The following is an 18,152-nucleotide window of genomic DNA, read 5'->3' as shown; positions in this document are numbered from 1 at the left end:
AGTTCCGGGACCAACCTAAACAACTTCAAGTCCTGTGCTTTTTTCACTACAAGAAACCCTTCCAACTACTCTCCCAATATTAATTTGTATGACTAAACAAGTTCTCTAAGAGCAGGAAATTTCGTTTTTCTTTTCGTCTAGTGCACATTACTGGTGTTCAGTAAGCCGGGTTAAGTTAAATATTCAAGGGGAAAAAAATCAGAGACCTGAAGAATGTGAGACCCTCAGGGAAACTGATCAAGTCCCACCCACCTCATTGGCTTCTCTGGGAGCCTGGACCGTCCCCGGGACCAGAGTTACCCAGTTCTGCAAGGGTCCTGTGCTGCCACCTACCGATGGCTGAGAGTCGTCGACTGCCTCTGAGGCATCTCGCGAATCAATGGGGCAGGGATGCGTAAGGGGACGCGGGGGTCGCGAGGTTGGTGCGAAGTCTCAAGTGTTAATGAAATTTAAGAACATGTGAAATAGTCACAAGTTCTACACTTGTACAAAGCGAAGACCCCAATTCGCAAAGGGCCTCCTAATACCATGTTAACATTTAGTCTCGTAAAATTCAGACTTCTCATTGAGCTACCTCATTAGGTACGAATCTGACTTGCTGCTCATATCGCGCAGCTCAAGTCTCGCGCACATTACGCTGCAGAAACCGTTCCAGTTTAAAAAGTTGAGGTCCTACCGCCCAGATGCCACCCTACCCCACTCCACCCTCCCCCCTCGCTTTTCACAGACCTCAGAAGCGCCTTGCATTACCTTGCAAACTCTACAAGACCTATCCCAGTAGGGCAAATGCACGGCTGACCTAGAAGTCCCTACAAAGACGCTCAGGAACGCGAAAGCCTTGGGAGAAGCCAGGTCAGGTTCGCAGCCCTGGGGCTAGTGCTTTGGCCCGGACTTGGGCTCCACACTCTCCGCGCGATCTGGTCAGTCTAGGTCCGCCGCCGGCCGGCCGAGGCCCCGCCCTCTGGACCTGTCATCACAGAAGCCGCACGTGGCCGGGGTGGGACCTCAGGCGACCTGCAGCTATCACTTTGTCTCCTCCGCCATCCATTGGGGCCGCCGCCGCCAATCAAAGCCAGCTGAGCGGGGCGGGAGCGCCAGCGCCGGGGTAAGGCGAGCTGAAGGAGCTGGGGGGAAGTGGGGGAAGGAAAGGTTCTGAGATGGGAGGGGGCTAGCGGTGGAAGTGGCCCTGGCACCAGTGCTGCCAGGATGGAAACCTAGGGGGTGGGTCCCAGTGTAAGGCGGGGAGATCAACAGGGGGAGGGGATCAGGGGTGGGGCCAAGGACTAGTGGAGACTCCTGGGGAGAATGACTGGGGGGGGGGGGTTTGGGGGGGGAAGGGGAGAGAAGCAAAGCCAGGGGGCGTGGCTTAGATTATAGGGGTGGAGCCCGAAGGAATACAGAAACCAGGGAAGGGGACGAGCCGGGGGCAAAGTGAGAGGTGGGACAAGGGAGAGGGCGGACCCGGGCGTTGGGGGGCGGGGTTCGGGCCGAAGAGGCGAGGTTTGTAGGCCGAGGCTGCTGCTGGGGCCGCTCCGGTTAACTGCCCCAATCCACTACTACCTCTCCAGGTGCAACGGGACTCACGGAACTACAGGTGGGGCGGGGTGCTAATGAAAGAAGGGACAAGGACAGGGGTGCGCTTGAGCAGACTTAAGTAGGGGGTCACGATAGGGAAGGAGAGAATCTGGAGACTGCGGGGGGGGGGAGGGGAGAGGAAGACCTAGTTGGGGGAGGAGTTGGGGGTTCAATGTGTGGGCTAGAGGTTACAGTCTTCCTGGGCCCTTGTGGGGGAGGGGTGGGAGTGCTTTGTGGGGGTAGGAGGTAAATAATGAGAGGGCGAGATCGCTGTCTGTGTGTAGGGTTGGAGCCGATACTTGAGGGGGAGGGGATCTGACGTTGATTTGGGGGAAGAGGGTGTTGTGTGATGGAGAGGACCTGGTGGTCCACTGTGTGGAAGAGCAAAGGAACTGTGGAAGAAGTGATGGGGGTTGGGTCCTGTATGAGGGGAAAGTGTTGTAAACCTCAGTTGAAGGGGGATAATCCTTAGTACTTTGAGAAACAAATAATCAGGGTGGGGGCTTGTTGAGATTCCGGGAAGTTGTGTTCTAGGAGACTGAAGGAATTAGAAGGGTGAAGAAGTCAGCCTTTAGTGCGCCTGGCTCTCAGCTCCTAACTCCACCTCTGGCCTGAGTACTCTTAGAGAGGAGTCAGGCCCTGCTTGCCACCAGGGTATGTGTGACTCTCCTGTGTCTGCTTTGGACTGTCTGTCTGAGACTGGGTTTCATTCCCTAGCTGAAGTGCCTGCAGACCCTTCCCCCATTCGGTTCCTGTTACCCTCCCACCCCCCAGTTCCTGTTCCTCCCAGAAGCTTGCCTGGGTCCCTGTCTTCCCCCACCCCCACCTCACCTCCACCCCCTTTGCCCTGCCCTTATGCTCTGGGTGTGCTCATTTCCCACTTCCTTCCTCGCCCTGGGGCCTGGCCTGGTCCTTGCCCAGCTGGGAGCTGTACCCTGCCTGGGACTTTGTACTCAATGGCCAGAGACCCTAGTAATCCACAGCAAGACCCAGACCCCACCCATACTATTGACAAGTTCTCACAATAGCCCTTCAAGTAAATAGTAAACCACATTTTCACCTCTTGCCACAAGATGATTTCCCCCACCCTTTTACTGGATGGGAAACCCTAGGGCCCTCAAACATTCTGAGCTTTGTGTAACAGGGGGGAAATGGTGAGAAGTATTGAGGATCTTTGATCTATGTTTTGAGAAGTGGGCCACTGTTGTAGGCTGAACTTCAAAAGGGGTGTGTTTCTAGTCTCAACTGGGGGAGGAAAAGGGGATGACTCTAGACTTGGAACCTCATTGTCAGAACTATGACTAGGGCCTAGTTATCTTAGGGGGCTTGAGTTCCCTGAGGGGACTTAATGTAATGCCAGAGTTCTTTTCATTCCTTGTCCTGCTGGGAGAGGGTGGGAAAGGTCTGCCTTGCACACTGTGGTTGAATGAGTGTGACAGTGTTGTTGAAAGGGGCCCCCAAGCCAGCCTCTTCTAGCTGAGACTGAGACTGGATGGGTATTGGGGGGGCGGGGTTTGAGGCCAGACAAAGCCATGGGGTGGGGTGGGGTAAGAAGGGCAGGCTGAAGCCTTTTGAGGAGGAGCTGATTGCTATGGCAACATAGCTTCCCTTACTATCTCTCTGTCTGGAGGCAGGCCTAGGGCAGCCTCTCTCCAGCTTCCTCAGGACTGAGGCATTTGTGTGAGTGGGTGGGGTCTGGAGAGAACAGGCATCAGTTTGCCTTGCTTTGGCTGGAATATATATCCTTTGGTCTCCAGTACTAGCAGTAGGGCAATCAGAGGCTTGGACTCATCCTCTGAAAATGGATGTGGGAACAGCAGCCATTAGAATTACAACAGTATAAGGAAAGAGTTGGGAGGCCTTCAGCTATCATTTATATAAACCCAAGTTCATGGTCAAAAAGACTGATTTTTTTACAGGTCTCCTGGTTGGTGTTCAGTCAGTCTAGAGTTCACTGTTACATTCCGTGAATGTTTATTGAGCACCTATTATGTGCAGGCACTAGGAATACCAAGATCAACAAAAAAAATGTTGCTGTTCGTATTCTAATAGTGGGAGAAAGAAGTGTGTATGTGAGAGAGAGAGTGATAACTGCTATGAAAAAAAAATAAATCAGAGTAAGAGCTAGGTAAGGCTACTTGATTATATTATGCTGCCTTCTCAGGGCCCACTAACGCCTGGAACATCTTTAGTCTTTACCTCTAAACCATTGCCTTCTGACTGCATGTACCTAAGGTCTGGGCATAGATAGAGACAATAAGATAGAACAGGATTTGTTCCTTTCATACCTATCTTCCCATTGGTTTTTCTAAGGCGAGTGGGCTCTTAAGTCTGCAGTTATGTTAAGGGTGTTGAAAATGTCTTTAATTCTTTTCCTTAGATTAGGGAACCAGCAAGGAAGTCAGTCCACACAATGGGTTCTTTCTGAGGGCTCCCCACTGTTCTGAGGTGAGGAGAAGGGAACTTAGAGAAACTGAAGATTATTTGCTTGTCCTCTTAAGTCTAGGGCACAGGAGGAAGTAGGGGGAAGGGAGCCTCCTTTTTACTGTCCAGTGAGGACCTCAGGGCCCACAGCAGAGGCAAGGTAAAAACAGGGACTATGGGCCATCTGTGGTTTCTGAACTATAGTAGAATGGGTATACACACACCTTCTTCTGGTGGCACAGCCAGGAAGATAACCCAGGGTCCCACTTTGAAATTTCCCTCTTTCAGCTCTTGTGTTTGCTTCTTGTTTCTGTGGAAGACTGGGAGAAAAAGCTTCCTGAGTTCTAAATTGTTTGATATGTCACAAATGCAGAGGGACAAGTAGACAGAGTAGTTTGCCCCTAGAGCAGCCCCTTGAAAAGGTGCCTTTTAATGCCTAATCCTTGCAAAGATTCCTCCATGGTAAACAAGAATTAGGAATGCTGGTTCTGTTGCCACTTAATTTGACTGGGTCTGGGCTGGGCCTGGGGCCTGGTGACTCAGGGGGTGGGTGGGGAGTTTCGAGGGAGCTGTGAGTCATGGGGGTAAGCTCTATCACAAGAGTTGGGCCCATTTTCCCCACTCTAGGAAGAAGCCTTCCTATCCCACTTCCCCAGGGTGCTCTGCCTCCTTGAGCAGGGGTCTATGAATAGTAAGAACACAGGTAGGAAGGATGAAGCAGTGTAACCTGAGATTGGAAGCTAAGGTACTAAGAATGATGCTTAATTCCCTGCATTAAAATGTATCCCTATCTCAGGAGTCTTTGGGGTCTCTAAAGTGAAGTAAAAAGAGCATCAATACAGAGTAAGACAAAAAAGAATACCACTTCTCAGTGGACAGAGTTAAGATATCACTCAGGACTTTTCCATCTGCTCTAGCATGAGGAAGCTTCCTGAACTCAAAACAGTTCTCTGGAATCTGGAGCTCTGGTTTGCAAGGCAGGTGAATAGGAGTGGGGATATTTGGGGTCTGGTGTGGAAATAGCTGGGTGACTTTGAAGGCTGTCAAACTATGTCTATGAAAGCCCTAGGGCGTCCTATTAACCAACCTCGGAAGTGGAAGGGCGGGGATGAGAAGTGGGAAGCCTGCTTTTTTTGAAAGGGTTAAATGGCAGGACTGAGAGCTGCTTTGGACTCTGGCAGATGAGGAGTTAAAAGAGATGGGCGGGGCGATCCTGGGTAGGCCTGCCTCTCTTTGGGCCAATGGGCGTGCGTCTCCTGGAAGGGGCGTGCCCCACTCTTGAAGTCTTGGGGAGGCTGGCCTCTTGTGGGCCAATGAGCATGGTCGTAGTCCATGGAGGGCGTGGCCAGAGGGGGGCGTGGCGGCCGCAGCCCTGGCGGTGGGGGTAGTGGGGCGCTGGGCGGGGCGGGCGGCCCCATCAGCTGGTAGGAAATGGCCTGTGAGTCAGAGGGGCAGCCGAGTCGGCAGCGCGGAGCCTTGGCGGCCACGGGGAGGGACAGTCGCGGGGAGGGGCGCGGCAGCGACTGGGGGGCTGCAGGCTCCAGGGCCCGCTAGTGTTGCACGCGAAGCTGAACAGAGAAGAGCGTAGCAGAGCAGGGCTCAGCCTGAGCCACCCTTTGTCTGGGTTGGGGGCCCGTGGCAGGGGGGACTGGTAATTCGAGGGGAGGGGACGGGACACGGAAGGGCCCGGAGCAGCGGCCGCCGCGGCGGAGCCAATTTGGGAGTGGGGTGAGTGTGTGCTAGGGGAAAAGAGCATATCTCGGAAGCTCCAGAAGGGAATGGGGCCTGTCCCAGGCTGTGGGGAGGAAAGGAATGAGAAAGGACCTGGGTGGCCAAGTAGGGGGTGAGGGGATCGACCAGAACAGGAGTTTGGGAGCTGGGTGAGTCTGCCAGTCTCAGTTTGGAGGAGGTGCTGAGAGATCTACTCCCTCTCCACCGAAGGTGGAGGATCTAGGCCATCAGCCAAGGAGTTGGTGAGAGAACAGAGGTTGACCTTCCTACTTACTGTGGTGGTCCATGGGCACAGTTTGTGTGGATATGTGTGGGGATAAAACGTACAGCAGCTGGCAGCAGCTCTTTCTCTAAACAGGATGAGGTGGAAAGCACATGGAGAGGAATTTTCTTTCTTGCTACCCTTCTTGATCAGGGTAGAAATGGCTATCTTTTAATACTGAAGCAAAGCAGAGCCTGAGAGCTTGTACCTATATCAACACCTACCTCCCGGGCCTAGCAGGTGTCTGAGGGTACAGACCCCGTGGTATACTGGGACTTGTTGTTTTTGCTGGTTTTGCTCCCTTGGCATGTTGGGAGCTGTAGTCCTTGCCAGTCACAGCCTGGCACAGCTGTTTGACACCAGCTGCTGCCCACCCCTACACAGAGTGAGATTTGGCCTGCCCTTCCCCCCCACCCCCACCCCCTGCAGTCCTGCCCCATGAGTCAGCTTGAAGCCATGGTCTAGAGCCAGACTGGCTGGGTGGCAGGGAGTGAGTCTTAGAGATTTTTTTTTTGACAGGGCGGGTACTGAGAGGGTTCTAGGATAATGAGCAGGTGCCAGGCATGCTGGGGTCAAGTAGGGCATCATGTCATCACCTGGCTTCTCCCCAGGCCAAGGGTTCAAGAGGCCATTGGGATGACCTGCAAGGAAAAGGCCCTTCCTGTATCTGTATGATTTGGGTAGAAGAAAGAAGGGGTGGAAAGGAATATAGGCTGTATCCTGACAGCACTGCATTGGCATACTGCCTTTTCAGCCACCCCACCCACTACAGGAAACCAGAATTTTCTTAGGGATCCCAGTTAAAACACGAATTTGGTGAAATTGTATATTGTGGTATACAGTGATGGGAACTTGGTGTTGGAGAGCTTTTTCATTTTCTGGGTACATATCTTCCCTTTCTCCCTGCCCCTACACCTACCTCTTTTGTTACGGCTTCTCCCTATAGAATTAATCTCTCTGTTTCTCTAATTCTGGGAGTTTTCCTCTGTACTTGTAGGACTGCTGCCCAGATCTTTGGAGCTTGCATTTCACTTTTTTAATCCTTCTTATGTCCTTACTCCTGTGCTTGGAGTTGAGCGGGGGTGGGGAGAGGGGGTGCACATACTTATCCTCAAGTCTAAGAGATGTCTTACTCATAGGAGCAAGCAGAATTGTCACTGGGTGACAGGAGAAAGTGATTTTGCCATAGGTGAGGCCTCAGAGGAGCGAGAGGTAGCTGTAGTCTGGGGTAGCAAGAGTGGACTTTCTATTTCTAGAAGGGATGGTATTTGACCTAGCCAAGGAAGAAGGGAAGACATATAGGGGGTACTGATTGAAGGGGAAAAGGCACATGGGTGGCAGGTAATGCAGGTACTGTCTCAAGGAGAAGCTTCATCCTGGAGGTAGTATTTCCTCCCATAAAGGAAAATGGCCTATCACCCAGAATGGATTCCTGAGGGTGGACTAATCAGTGAAGATCATCTTGTGCCCTGGCAGAAAAACAGTGGTTTGGGTATTTGGGTTTTGGCTGTATGTGGAGGTTTTGAGGAGGAGTGAAGAAGTACTCCTAGTTATTCCAGCTTTCTGACTGTCACTGTCTTATCTCTAGTTTGCAGGGCCTGGGGGAGGGGTAAACCCTGGCAAGTGCCTTCTGGCCATGTCTCCTCCCCACCAGACTTGTTTTTGATTAGATTTGTTGCTTTCTGCTGGGGCACTTGAGAGTTTAAGGTTTATGGGCTGACTCTGAACCTCAGGGGAACAAACTGATGTATGAGTTTCTGTAAACCTCTCCCTTTAGGGTTCTGGACTGACACTTATCCTTTTGGAGTTGTACGACTTGGTGACCTTGACTAGGATGGCTGAATTCTTGCTGTAGGCACCTCTCATCTGGCATGGTCTCTTGGATTTTGGATTATCTTATCCCCTCTCTCATTCAGCAAGGGAGTCCTACCGGGTTGTGGCCCTGACGAGTGGTCATCTTTCCTCAATTCACTTCTCACAACCTTATTTAATTAAGCCTTGGATCTCAAGACTGTTCCTTGTATCTGAGAGGAGGATGTCTGAGGGAAATACTCACAGACTACAGTTAGAAAAAAAGCCTTGTCATGGCTTCAGGAATCCTGGCATTAAGTCTGGTCTTCTCTTTTCAGCGTCTGGCTAAGCCCAGGAGCTGCACGGAATGGTGGCAGTCACCTTGCCAGTGCAGCAGGCATGGACCAGACTGCAAGCTAGGAGAGCAAGACATCAATCAGGAAGAGAGAACATACAGCTAGGCTTAAGGCCTCTTCATCGGGGTAAGTACAAGGGAGAGGGAGGAGATGCAGGCCCAGAAAGAAACCTTAAGCTAACCATGTCACCCCTTGTAAATTTTGGCTGTGGCCTCTACATTCTATTAATGCATTTGGAGATTTAGACTCCTTCATACCCAGGAACCCCAAAAGATCACCACTCCAGGAGGAGGGAGGGTCTGAAACTCAGCTGGGAGGGAGAATACTTATTTATTTCCTGATCACCTTTTTTTCTCTTTTCTTGCACAGATGTCCCCAGGCCCCCCAGCCCAGGCCCAGCATAAAGGCTGTGGGGGGGGGCCCCCCTGACCCAAGGGGGGGCTTCATGCGCCACGTGCAGGCGGAGCCGTCTCCATCCTCAGAGCCAGAGGCTGGCCCTTCGCAGCCTGCAGTCAGGCAGGGGGCCCTCCAGGGTGGCCTGCTCATGGGCTACAGCCCAGCAGGGGGGGCGACATCCCCCGGGGTCTACCAGGTATCCATCTTTTCCCCTCCAGCTGGTGCCTCTGAGTCTCATAGGGCCCTGAAGCGGCCTGCCCCACCTACTGAGGGTCCCCGGGAACTGAAGAGAGGCCCTGGGCTGGGGGCCAGAGAGGGGCTACCCCCTGAAGAACCATCTGTTTTGGGGCTGTTGGGTCCAGAGGGACTGGGGCTGGGACTGGGTGTGGCCAGCCAACATTTCTGCCATCATGGCCTCTGTGTGGTGGAACAAGGCAGTAGCTCCACCTCACCTTGGACTTCAGGGGCCCAGAGTCCTCCCGGGCACCCATCAAATGCTTCCTGCAATAGTTTGCACACCAGAGACTGGGCTTCCCCAGATCCAGGGGGACAGGGGTCCCTGGGGGAGTCCCCAGGGCCAGCCCCTCCGGGCCAACTGCACACACTTGACACTGATTTGCACAGTCTTGCACAAATAGGGGGTAAGAGCCCAGTGGCTGGGGTGGGCAATGGGGGCAGCCCCTGGCCTAGGGAGTCCCCTGGCACTGCCAATGGGCACAGTCCCGAGCACACACCCCCTGGCCCTGGACCTCCAGGCCCCTGCCCCACCAAGCGAAGGCTGCTTCCTGCTGGAGAAACCCTGGATGTCAGCTCTGAGGATGAGGGGCCAGCCCCTCGGAGGCGCCGGGGAACACTGGGCCACCCTCCTGCTGCCAACTGTTCTGATGCCAAAGCCACACCCTTCTGGAGCCACCTGCTGCCTGGGCCCAAGGAGCCTGTGCTGGTAAGCCAGGAGAGGAGATCATCTACACCAAGTAGGAAAAGATGAAGGCCTGAGGGGAAGTTCCAATGAGAGCTTGTGATGAGCCCCTGTTCCCTAATATACCTGGCCTTTAATCTCTTCCTAATCTCCCTCTCCTTAGGACCCAACAGACTGCAGTCCCATGGGGCGGAGGCTGAAAGGTGCCCGTCGCCTGAAACTGTAAGTGATCGCCCTAAAAATAGAGGCAGAAATCATAGTCCTCTTTCCAAGCCCAGGGTAGGAGACCCTGTGGTAGGAGTCCTAGGTAATGACAAAGAGTGGGACCAAAGGACATGAGCAGATATCCCAGACTACTTCAAGCCAACCCATTGTGTCCCCTCCCCTACCAGGAGCTCCCTTCGAAGTCTCTGGAAGGGGCCAGGCCTGCTGAGCCCACCCAGTGCCTCCCCTGTTCCTACCCCTGCCGTCAGCCGTACCCTGTTGGGCAACTTTGAGGTAGTTCCCCTTGGATTTTGTGTTTGATGGGTCCTAGGGAAAGTGGGATGGTGGAGTTGGGGCTTGTGTGGATAAGGGGAAGGGCTGGCATATTTTTCATAATGTGTTTCCCCCATACCTTCCCCAGGAATCATTGCTTCGAGGACGCTTTGCACCATCTGGCCACATTGAGGGCTTTACAGCAGAGATCGGAGCTAGTGGATCCTACTGTCCCCAGCATGTCACGCTGCCTGTCACTGTCACCTTCTTTGATGTTTCTGAGCAAAATGCCCCGGCCCCCTTCCTGGTATGACCTAACCCCAATTTGAAGTGAGCTCATCAGGAGGATGAGGGGTTGGTGGGGGGTGGGGGGGACGGGCAAGGGGAAGGGGAGTATTTTTTAGGTGTTCCTCACCTAGGAGAGAGTTAAGGCCAGGTGAGGAGAACTCTAATGTGGTAAGGGGCCAGGTCCAGAGTGAGTGACCATGGAGATGGATGAATATTTAGGCCTTTCCTTGACTGATAGCTCCATGACCTTCCCAGGGCGTCGTGGACCTGAACCCCCTGGGGAGGAAGGGTTACGGCGTGCCCAAGATGGGCACCATCCAAGTGGTGAGTTTTGCCTGAAGGGGGAGTGGGAGTGAGGAAAGAAGAAAGAGCCCCTAAACCCTACCAATCTTGCCTCTCCTGCCCCAGACCTTATTTAACCCCAACCAGACTGTGGTGAAGATGTTCCTAGTGACCTTTGACTTCTCCGACATGCCTGCTGCCCACATGACCTTCTTGCGCCATCGTCTCTTTTTGGTGCCTGTGGGTGAGGAGGAAAATGCTAGCCCCACCCACCGCCTCCTCTGCTACTTATTGCACCTCAGGTGAGGACAGAGTCCAGAGGCAGCTGGGGAGGCCCAGGTATCCCTTTCCTCACCCTGGCATCCCTTTCATGGATGAGATCTCTTTGCTTCTCTACTGTCTGATTTCTAACTTTGATCACCTTGTCCTCCCTTAGGTTCCGGAGCTCCCGCTCAGGCCGCTTAAGCCTGCATGGAGACATCCGCCTGCTTTTTTCCCGCCGGAGCCTAGAACTGGACACAGGGCTCCCCTACGAACTGCAGGCTGTGACTGAGGCCCCTCACAATCCACGTTACTCACCTTTGCCCTGATTGCCAGCACCCTCAACTCATGTGGGCCAAGGATTTGCCCATCCTGCTCCATCCTGGACAGAGCAAACACGTGGAGAGGCGGCGAGAGACCCTTCAGGCTTGAATTAAAGCCCTTGCCATGTTCATGCCCAAATTGATTATTTGGGTGTTTAGAGCTTCTGATCCTTCCCACATCTTCCCAACACTGGGTACTCTACATGCCTGCCCCCTCCCTTGGATTTCCCAAGCCAGCTTAGGTAGTGGGGAGGAACCCGAGCTACTCCCATGTTCCCAGGCAAGTCATGCCAGCGTTGCCTCCCTGTCCTGGGCAGGGGCCACTTATTATTTTATTTATTTTTAATTTATAATTTATTCAAATTGGATTGCCTTGGTAACCTCCCAAACCTGATCATTGACATTGCCCCTCCTCCTTTCCCATTCTCAGATACTGATCCAACCATAGGAGTTATAGAGGCTGATGTAGGAGCTGGAAGAGAACTGCTCTCTCTCATTTGAGGACAGAGATTATTCCAGAAGGACTGAGTCACTAGCCAAAGACTCAGCTTCCCCTGTGCTTCTATTTCTTTCACTTCCCCTGTGATTCCTCTCTGAAAGCCAATTTTGTGTGTGTGTGCGCGTGCGTGTGTGTATGTGTGTGTGCGTATGAGAGACATATGTCTCTCATACGCACGCACACACACACCTGGGGGTTAGCCACCCTTCATCTAGAGCTGCAGGCTCTAGTTGTCCCTTTCTTCCTGCCTGTGTCTCCTTGCTCTGGGGTCCTGACTGAGGAAGGTATTCAGGGACAGAGTCAGGGCCAAGGACTGGGGTGCCTCCTCTCATCTGGCCAGACTCTGACCCACCTACCTCAGCTGGGGTGAGGGGTACCCCTCAAACTCAGTCATGTGATTCCCCACTATCCCATTTCCCACTCCAGACTCTGACCCAGCCTTAGTTCTGACTCCTAGGGCTGGATTGAGGGGAACAAGCATTTGCTGAAACTTGAAAAAAAAAAAACAGGACAAAAATTGTATCTGGTACTTTTTTTTAGAAAAAAAAATAAATTCTTGTTTGGAAACTTGAACTAAGTCTTACTTTTTCTGTTGGGGAGGTCGTGGGAATGATTGGGGATGGAAGCACTAACTGAAGCTAGGACTGCCCTTTTGGCTAGAAAGGAGGTAGCAGACCTGAGACCACGATCAAATGACTTAGGTAAGGCCTTACTGATTCTTATGGCTTGGTCTTGCTCTTTTCAAAGGTTTATTTATTTGTGCATATAAGAACTGGAGTACAGGGTAGAGTGTAGAGTGGGGGGTAGGTATGAGAGAGGATTCACCAGAGACAGAGTGGGGAGCAGAACAGGCAGATCTACTGAAATACACTGCTGAAGGGAGCAACGGGTGGGTCAGGAGAGCTCTGCTGTGCCATGTGGGTCAGCTCCCAGTCTGGGGTTCCATCTTGTGCTGTAGTGGTTGTGGATAGCTTCATAGTACTGTGCTGTAACCTGTCGCACCATCAGGGAAGGCCCTACCCTTTCTGTTTTCAGATAATGTGGATTTGGATTCTTTGTTGTTGTTTTTTTTTTTTTAAGATTTATTACTTATGCATAGAAAAACTGGGGGTACAGGCCAGAGGTACAGGGGGAGGGGATGAGAGAATTCACCAGACAGAGTAGAGAACAGAACAGGCAGATCTACTGCTGAAGGGAGCAACAGGCAGGTCAGGAGAGCTCTGCTGTGCCATGTGGGTCAGGGATCAAACTTGTACTGCAAAGGCTGTAGACAGCTTTATAGTACTGAGCTTTAACCCATGGTGCCACCAGGGAGAGTCCTGTATTTGGATTCTTATACTGGTTCTGTATAAACCTCTCAGAGAGGTTTTAGCCTCTCTCAGCTTCAGTGTCCTGACAGGTAAAATAGGGCTGAGACTCCGCAAGTCTCTTAAAGGATGTACTGGAGTATCAAAGATGTGTCCATAGCTAACTTCTCAGACAAGGCTGAATGGGGCTCTGTATGCAAGTAGACTAGGTCTGATAAACCCTGACTGAGAAGAAATAGAAAATACTATGGTGCCTTGAGGAAAGTAAATACCAGGCCAATCACCAAGCAAAGTTAGTCCTGTTCACCATAGCAACGGGAATGGGGTCAGTCCCCAGTGGGAGGGCTGCGCACAACGCAGCAGGACTACCGAAGAAAGTCACTATGGCAACCATGGCAACGAGTCGGCGCCTGGTCGCTATGGTGACAGATGGGGGCGATTATACGCTCAGAAGGGTAAACTGAGTAGCAGATGGGAACAACAATTTCGATGAAAGGTGTTTCTTGGCTACCTGCACACAGAAAATGGAATCCATTTTGTTCACCAAATCCGAATAGTGAGCTTGATCAGCAAGAAGCACAACATAGACGAGCTTTGGGCCCTTGGGCGCTGCGTTTCCCAGGGAACAACCTGATGCACGCTCTGCCAACTGACGCTGATTGGCTGAGTGTGGAACAGGGAAGGACAGGCGGAAGTACATCCGGGGGAGTGAGTTACGAGCGGAGAGGCTGTGGTCCGAGCTGCTAGAGGGACCGCTCCGCCCCGCGTCTCGTTGGTTCCGGAGGTCGCTGAGGCTGTGGGAATGCTGGCGCGCGCGGCGCGGGGGACTGGGGCCCTTTTGCTGAGGGTGAGAGCGTGACCTTCTCGAATGGTCGAGAGATCACTGGGTCCTAAGGGGGAACCAGCGGGTTTATAAGTTTCGTAAAAGAACTGGGGTCAGAAGTCGTGGTCCCCACGTGTGTCCCTCTCCGAAGACCCTTTAGAGCCGCGGTCTGGGGAAATGCCTCCGGGGCGGAGTGACCCGCCGGTGGGGCTCTCTGCTAACCCTCCTCTTCCCTTCAGGGCTCCGTGCAGGCTTCTGGCCTCGCTCCGCGCCGCGCCTCCTCTGGATTGCCCCGAAACACCGTGATACTGTTTGTGCCTCAGCAGGAGGCCTGGGTGGTGGAGCGAATGGGCCGATTCCACCGAATCCTGGAGCCTGTGAGAACCTCTCTTGCCCTTTCTGGGCCAGTCTGATGCCCAATTCCTTCACAGCTTGTGGGTGGGGCCTGAACTTCCTTTTTACTTCTAACTCCCCATACCAAACCTGGCAGGACCCAGGCTGCTGACCGTCATCCCCATGTTACCACATTTCCTATTGTCCTAGCATCCCACGATCCTCTCTGGAATCTCCCGTACTAACCCTCCCAGCTCCACAGTCTGCAAAGAGAAGGCTCAGCTTTACCTTCCCATCATCTTGGGCTTCCCCAACGGTGATGCCCCCAACCTTTTGCTTTTCTGGCCATGTTCCATGTGTTGATTCCTTACCTACCCCAGGCATAGCTTGGATCCCAACCCTACAGTCCCCATCCTTCTGAGGATCCATGACTCCTCTTCCCAGGGCTTGAACATCCTCATTCCAGTGTTAGACCGGATCCGATACGTGCAGAGTCTCAAGGAAATTGTCATCAATGTGCCTGAGCAGTCGGCTGTGACTCTCGGTGAGGGGTACAAGGTGATCTGGGTGGTCTGAGGCTTTTAGGATGCAGTTGCAGAAAGTTCAGAGCTTAGGAGAAACAGCTGATTGGTACCTGGAGACCTGATCTTCCTCCTTTTCTCTCCTGCCTCTGCAGATAATGTAACTTTACAAATAGATGGAGTTCTTTACCTACGTATCATGGACCCTTACAAGGTATCTATCCCTGCTTTATTCTGTATCTGAGTTGCTCTGTTTCCTGAAATTCTGTACCCAAACTTAGACTATCCATGCCCCTTTCAGGCAAGCTATGGTGTGGAGGACCCTGAGTATGCTGTCACCCAGCTAGCTCAGACAACCATGAGATCAGAGCTGGGCAAACTCTCTCTTGACAAGGTCTTCCGGGTAAGGAAATCTGAGCCTGAGTAAGGGTTTGAAGGCATAGGACTGGCACTTTCTCATTTGTAGGGATCAAGATCAGTCCCATGCCCTTCTCAATTTAGGTTCCCGATAAAATAGAGCTTGTATTTCTTTTTTTCTAGGAGCGGGAGTCCCTGAATGCCAGCATTGTAGATGCTATTAACCAGGCTGCTGACTGCTGGGGGATCCGCTGCCTCCGTTATGAGATCAAGGATATCCATGTGCCACCTCGGGTGAAAGAGTCCATGCAGATGCAGGTGGGAGCTAGGGAGGGATGGGGAAGAGGACTTCAGGATGCTCCAGTCAAATAGGGAACTGGGCTCCCTTTCTTATTGTGATGGGTACAATTACATATCTGTGTGGAATTTTACCCTGGGTTCTTGTTGATGGGGATTGCCGGGGGCTTCCAGGTGGAGGCAGAACGTCGGAAACGGGCCACAGTTCTAGAGTCTGAGGGGACCCGAGAATCGGCCATCAACGTGGCAGAGGGAAAGAAGCAGGCACAAATCCTGGCCTCTGAGGCAGAAAAGGCTGAACAAATAAATCAGGCAGCAGGTCAGCAGAGTCAGCAGGTCAAGGTTGAGGGAGGAGGCAAGGCTTGATGCTTTGAGGGTTGGTGCTGAGACAGGAGCTTTGGTGGTCCCTAACCATATGTGTCAAGCTCTATTTCTTTTCTTTCAGGTGAGGCCAGTGCAGTTCTGGCCAAGGCCAAGGCTAAAGCTGAAGCTATTCGTATCCTGGCTGCAGCTCTGACACAACATGTGAGAGGCCCCTAAATAGGAGTGGGGGACAGGAATTGACAGTAGGAGAGGTTCTATCACCTACCTGCCCTTGAGAGAAGTTCCTGCCTTTGTGGGTTCCATTGAGCCAGATTGTATCTCTTGTATTGTGATCTGCAAATCCTTTTCCCAGAAACCTGATTTCTCCTCTCCCCTAAAACCCCACACCTGTAATCTTTGATTTTATCCTCCCTGTGAACACAGAATGGCGATGCAGCAGCCTCACTGACTGTGGCTGAACAGTATGTCAGCGCATTCTCCAAACTGGCCAAGGACTCCAACACTATCTTGCTGCCCTCCAACCCCAGCGATGTCACCAGTATGGTAGCTCAGGTTAGAGGACCCAGGAGAGACTGAAACCCCATGACTACCTTCACACTTGTATACCATAAAGGCCTTCAGAGTATCCTGAGACCCAGATTGCCCTTCATTCCCACTAGTGAACAAGCCCCTAGGAATGACAAGTCCTCACTCACAGATAAGGGATATCCTTCAAGTTGTTTTTGTTTTTTTTTTAAATTTCAGATACCCATACCAATATTCTGAGGGTGCCCTGGTAGTTTGTAAGATTCCTAGAACTGATGATAAAGCTTATAAGAGTAAGGTTTAGGGAGAAAGGAGAACAAACTTGCCAGCCCCACCTCACCTTCCATCTAGCTATTGGGGGGTCGTGCCATACCTTTTGCTATGTGTCCTCATGGTTCTCTCTCTTGTCCTTCTCAGGCCATGGGTGTATATGGAGCCCTCACCAAAACTCCAGTGCCAGGGGCCCAGGACTCAGTCTCCAGTGGAAGCAACAGAGATGTCCGGGGCACAGATGCAAATCTTGATGAGGAGCTTGATCGAGTCAAGCTGAGTTAATGGAGCTGGGTTTGGCCAGGGAGGCTGGGGACAGGGAAGCAGCAATCCCAGTCTCTGACTTTAACCTCTCTACCAAGATTTTGGTTATTATTTTTTTATTTGAACTTTAATCATGTAATAAACTCACCAGTGGCAAACCAGAGACTGTCCTCTTTGATTGGGGCATGAAGTTGGGAAAGTCACCAGTGTTTTCCTTGGATGTCCACTCATACCCTCCAGCCCTGTCAGGTCATGGAAGCTGACTCTTCAGTGAGCAAAAGGAACCTCATGCACAGTGAAATCATCCTTTCTGAGAAACAGTGGGATAGGGTGTCTTCTGAACTGCCAGCGGACAGTGTTCCCTGCTATTAAATGGGACTCTGAATTTGAGGTAGGTATTTGGGGTGATTTTACATGGGAAAGAGGACTACCCTAGATGGTAGTGTCTTCAGGAACTGAGGATACTCATTCATTCAAAAACATTTCATCATGTCTACCATCTACCGAGCTCAGTGCTAGACTTGGGGGCTACAAAAATAATACCCTCTATGGGTAGGAAGGTAAGGACAAAAAAATAACAGATCCAGTGGTCCCTGCTTCCAACAGAATACAAAGTCTGATGGGGAGACACAGTTTTTTGTTTTTTTTTTTTAATAGCTTTACTAGAAAGTTCACATCTAACAGAATTCACCCTTTCAAAGTGTGAATCCAATAACTTGTAGTATATTCAGTTGTAAAACTATCAAAATTGTAGAACATTTCATCACTGCTCCTCTCACCCTGCCACAAAAATCCCAATATTCATTAGAAGCATTCTCTTCCCCCAGCCCTAGGCAAACCATCAATCTTTTTTCTTCTTTATATTTCTGTATCCATAAATAATGTGGTATTTTATGACTGGCTTCTTTCATTCTGTAGAATATTTTCTAGGTTAGGTTTGTCCATGTAGTAGTACTTCATTCCTTTTCATGGCCAAACAATATTCCATTGAATAGATACACCATGTTTTGTTTATCCAACCATGGTGGATGATCATTTGAGTTGTTTTTAACCTTTTCAGCTCTAAGGGAATATTGCAATATGATGAACATTTATGTACAACTTCTTCTGTGGACATGTTTTCATTTCTCTTGGGTATGTATCAAGGAGTGGAACTGCTGGGTCATATGGTAACTATTTTTAACCTTTTTAAAGAACTGTCAGGCCATTTTCCAAAGCTACTGCATTATTTTACAACTCCAAAAGTAGGTATAGGAAAGTTTGAATTTCTCCATAACCATGAAAAAAATTTGTCTTTGCAACTATAGGCATCCTACTGGGTCTGAAATGATATTGTTGCATTTTCTGCTTATTGATTTCATGCTTATTGATGTGGAGCATCTTTTCATGGTGTTTATTGGTCATATATCCTCTATATAAATTTTGGTCACTTTTATATATTTTTTGCCCACTTTCAAATTGGATTGTCTTTTTGTTACTGAGTTGTAAGATTCAATAGATTCAATATGAGTTTTGGAATCAGCTAGGCAAAGAGAGGGAAGTAAGTT

The 18,152-nt window shown here is 51.1% G+C and overlaps 2 protein-coding genes across 6 annotated transcripts; both read left to right on the top strand.

Annotated features, from left to right (window-relative positions):
- Positions 1-1,085: 1,085 nt before the first annotated feature.
- FAM214B (family with sequence similarity 214, member B) lies at positions 1,086-12,157 on the top strand. 5 transcript variants are annotated; one of them, XM_012721647.1, is made up of 9 exons: positions 1,086-1,105; positions 8,122-8,265; positions 8,509-9,478; positions 9,618-9,676; positions 9,847-9,952; positions 10,080-10,238; positions 10,475-10,543; positions 10,628-10,803; positions 10,938-12,117. In XM_012721647.1, the coding sequence occupies exons 3-9, from the start codon at positions 8,585-8,587 to the stop codon at positions 11,089-11,091; spliced, it is 1,617 nt and encodes a 538-aa protein (XP_012577101.1). In that variant the 5' UTR covers positions 1,086-1,105; positions 8,122-8,265; positions 8,509-8,584; the 3' UTR covers positions 11,092-12,117. The 5 variants fall into 5 exon arrangements, with proteins under 5 accessions (XP_012577101.1, XP_012577102.1, XP_004677817.1 ...); XM_012721648.1 differs by lacking the exon at positions 1,086-1,105 and adding an exon at positions 1,401-1,438; XM_004677760.2 differs by lacking the exon at positions 1,086-1,105 and adding an exon at positions 1,502-1,594 and having other exon boundaries at positions 10,938-12,157.
- A 1,433-nt stretch (positions 12,158-13,590) lies between these two features.
- STOML2 (stomatin (EPB72)-like 2) lies at positions 13,591-16,768 on the top strand. Its single transcript, XM_004677758.2, has 10 exons — positions 13,591-13,738; positions 13,954-14,091; positions 14,492-14,591; positions 14,724-14,782; positions 14,870-14,971; positions 15,109-15,243; positions 15,397-15,541; positions 15,668-15,747; positions 15,970-16,098; positions 16,489-16,768. Exons 1-10 carry the CDS (start codon positions 13,694-13,696, stop codon positions 16,624-16,626), a joined length of 1,071 nt encoding a protein of 356 aa, XP_004677815.1. The 5' UTR covers positions 13,591-13,693; the 3' UTR covers positions 16,627-16,768.
- The last annotated feature ends 1,384 nt before the right edge of the window (positions 16,769-18,152 follow it).

Source organism: Condylura cristata, unplaced genomic scaffold (assembly GCF_000260355.1).
Source record: "Condylura cristata isolate star-nosed mole 26May11 unplaced genomic scaffold, ConCri1.0 scaffold00006, whole genome shotgun sequence".
Lineage (NCBI taxonomy): Eukaryota > Metazoa > Chordata > Mammalia > Eulipotyphla > Talpidae > Condylura > Condylura cristata.
Note: the sequence above shows the minus strand (reverse complement) of the source record. Positions and strands in the feature narration are given on the sequence as shown.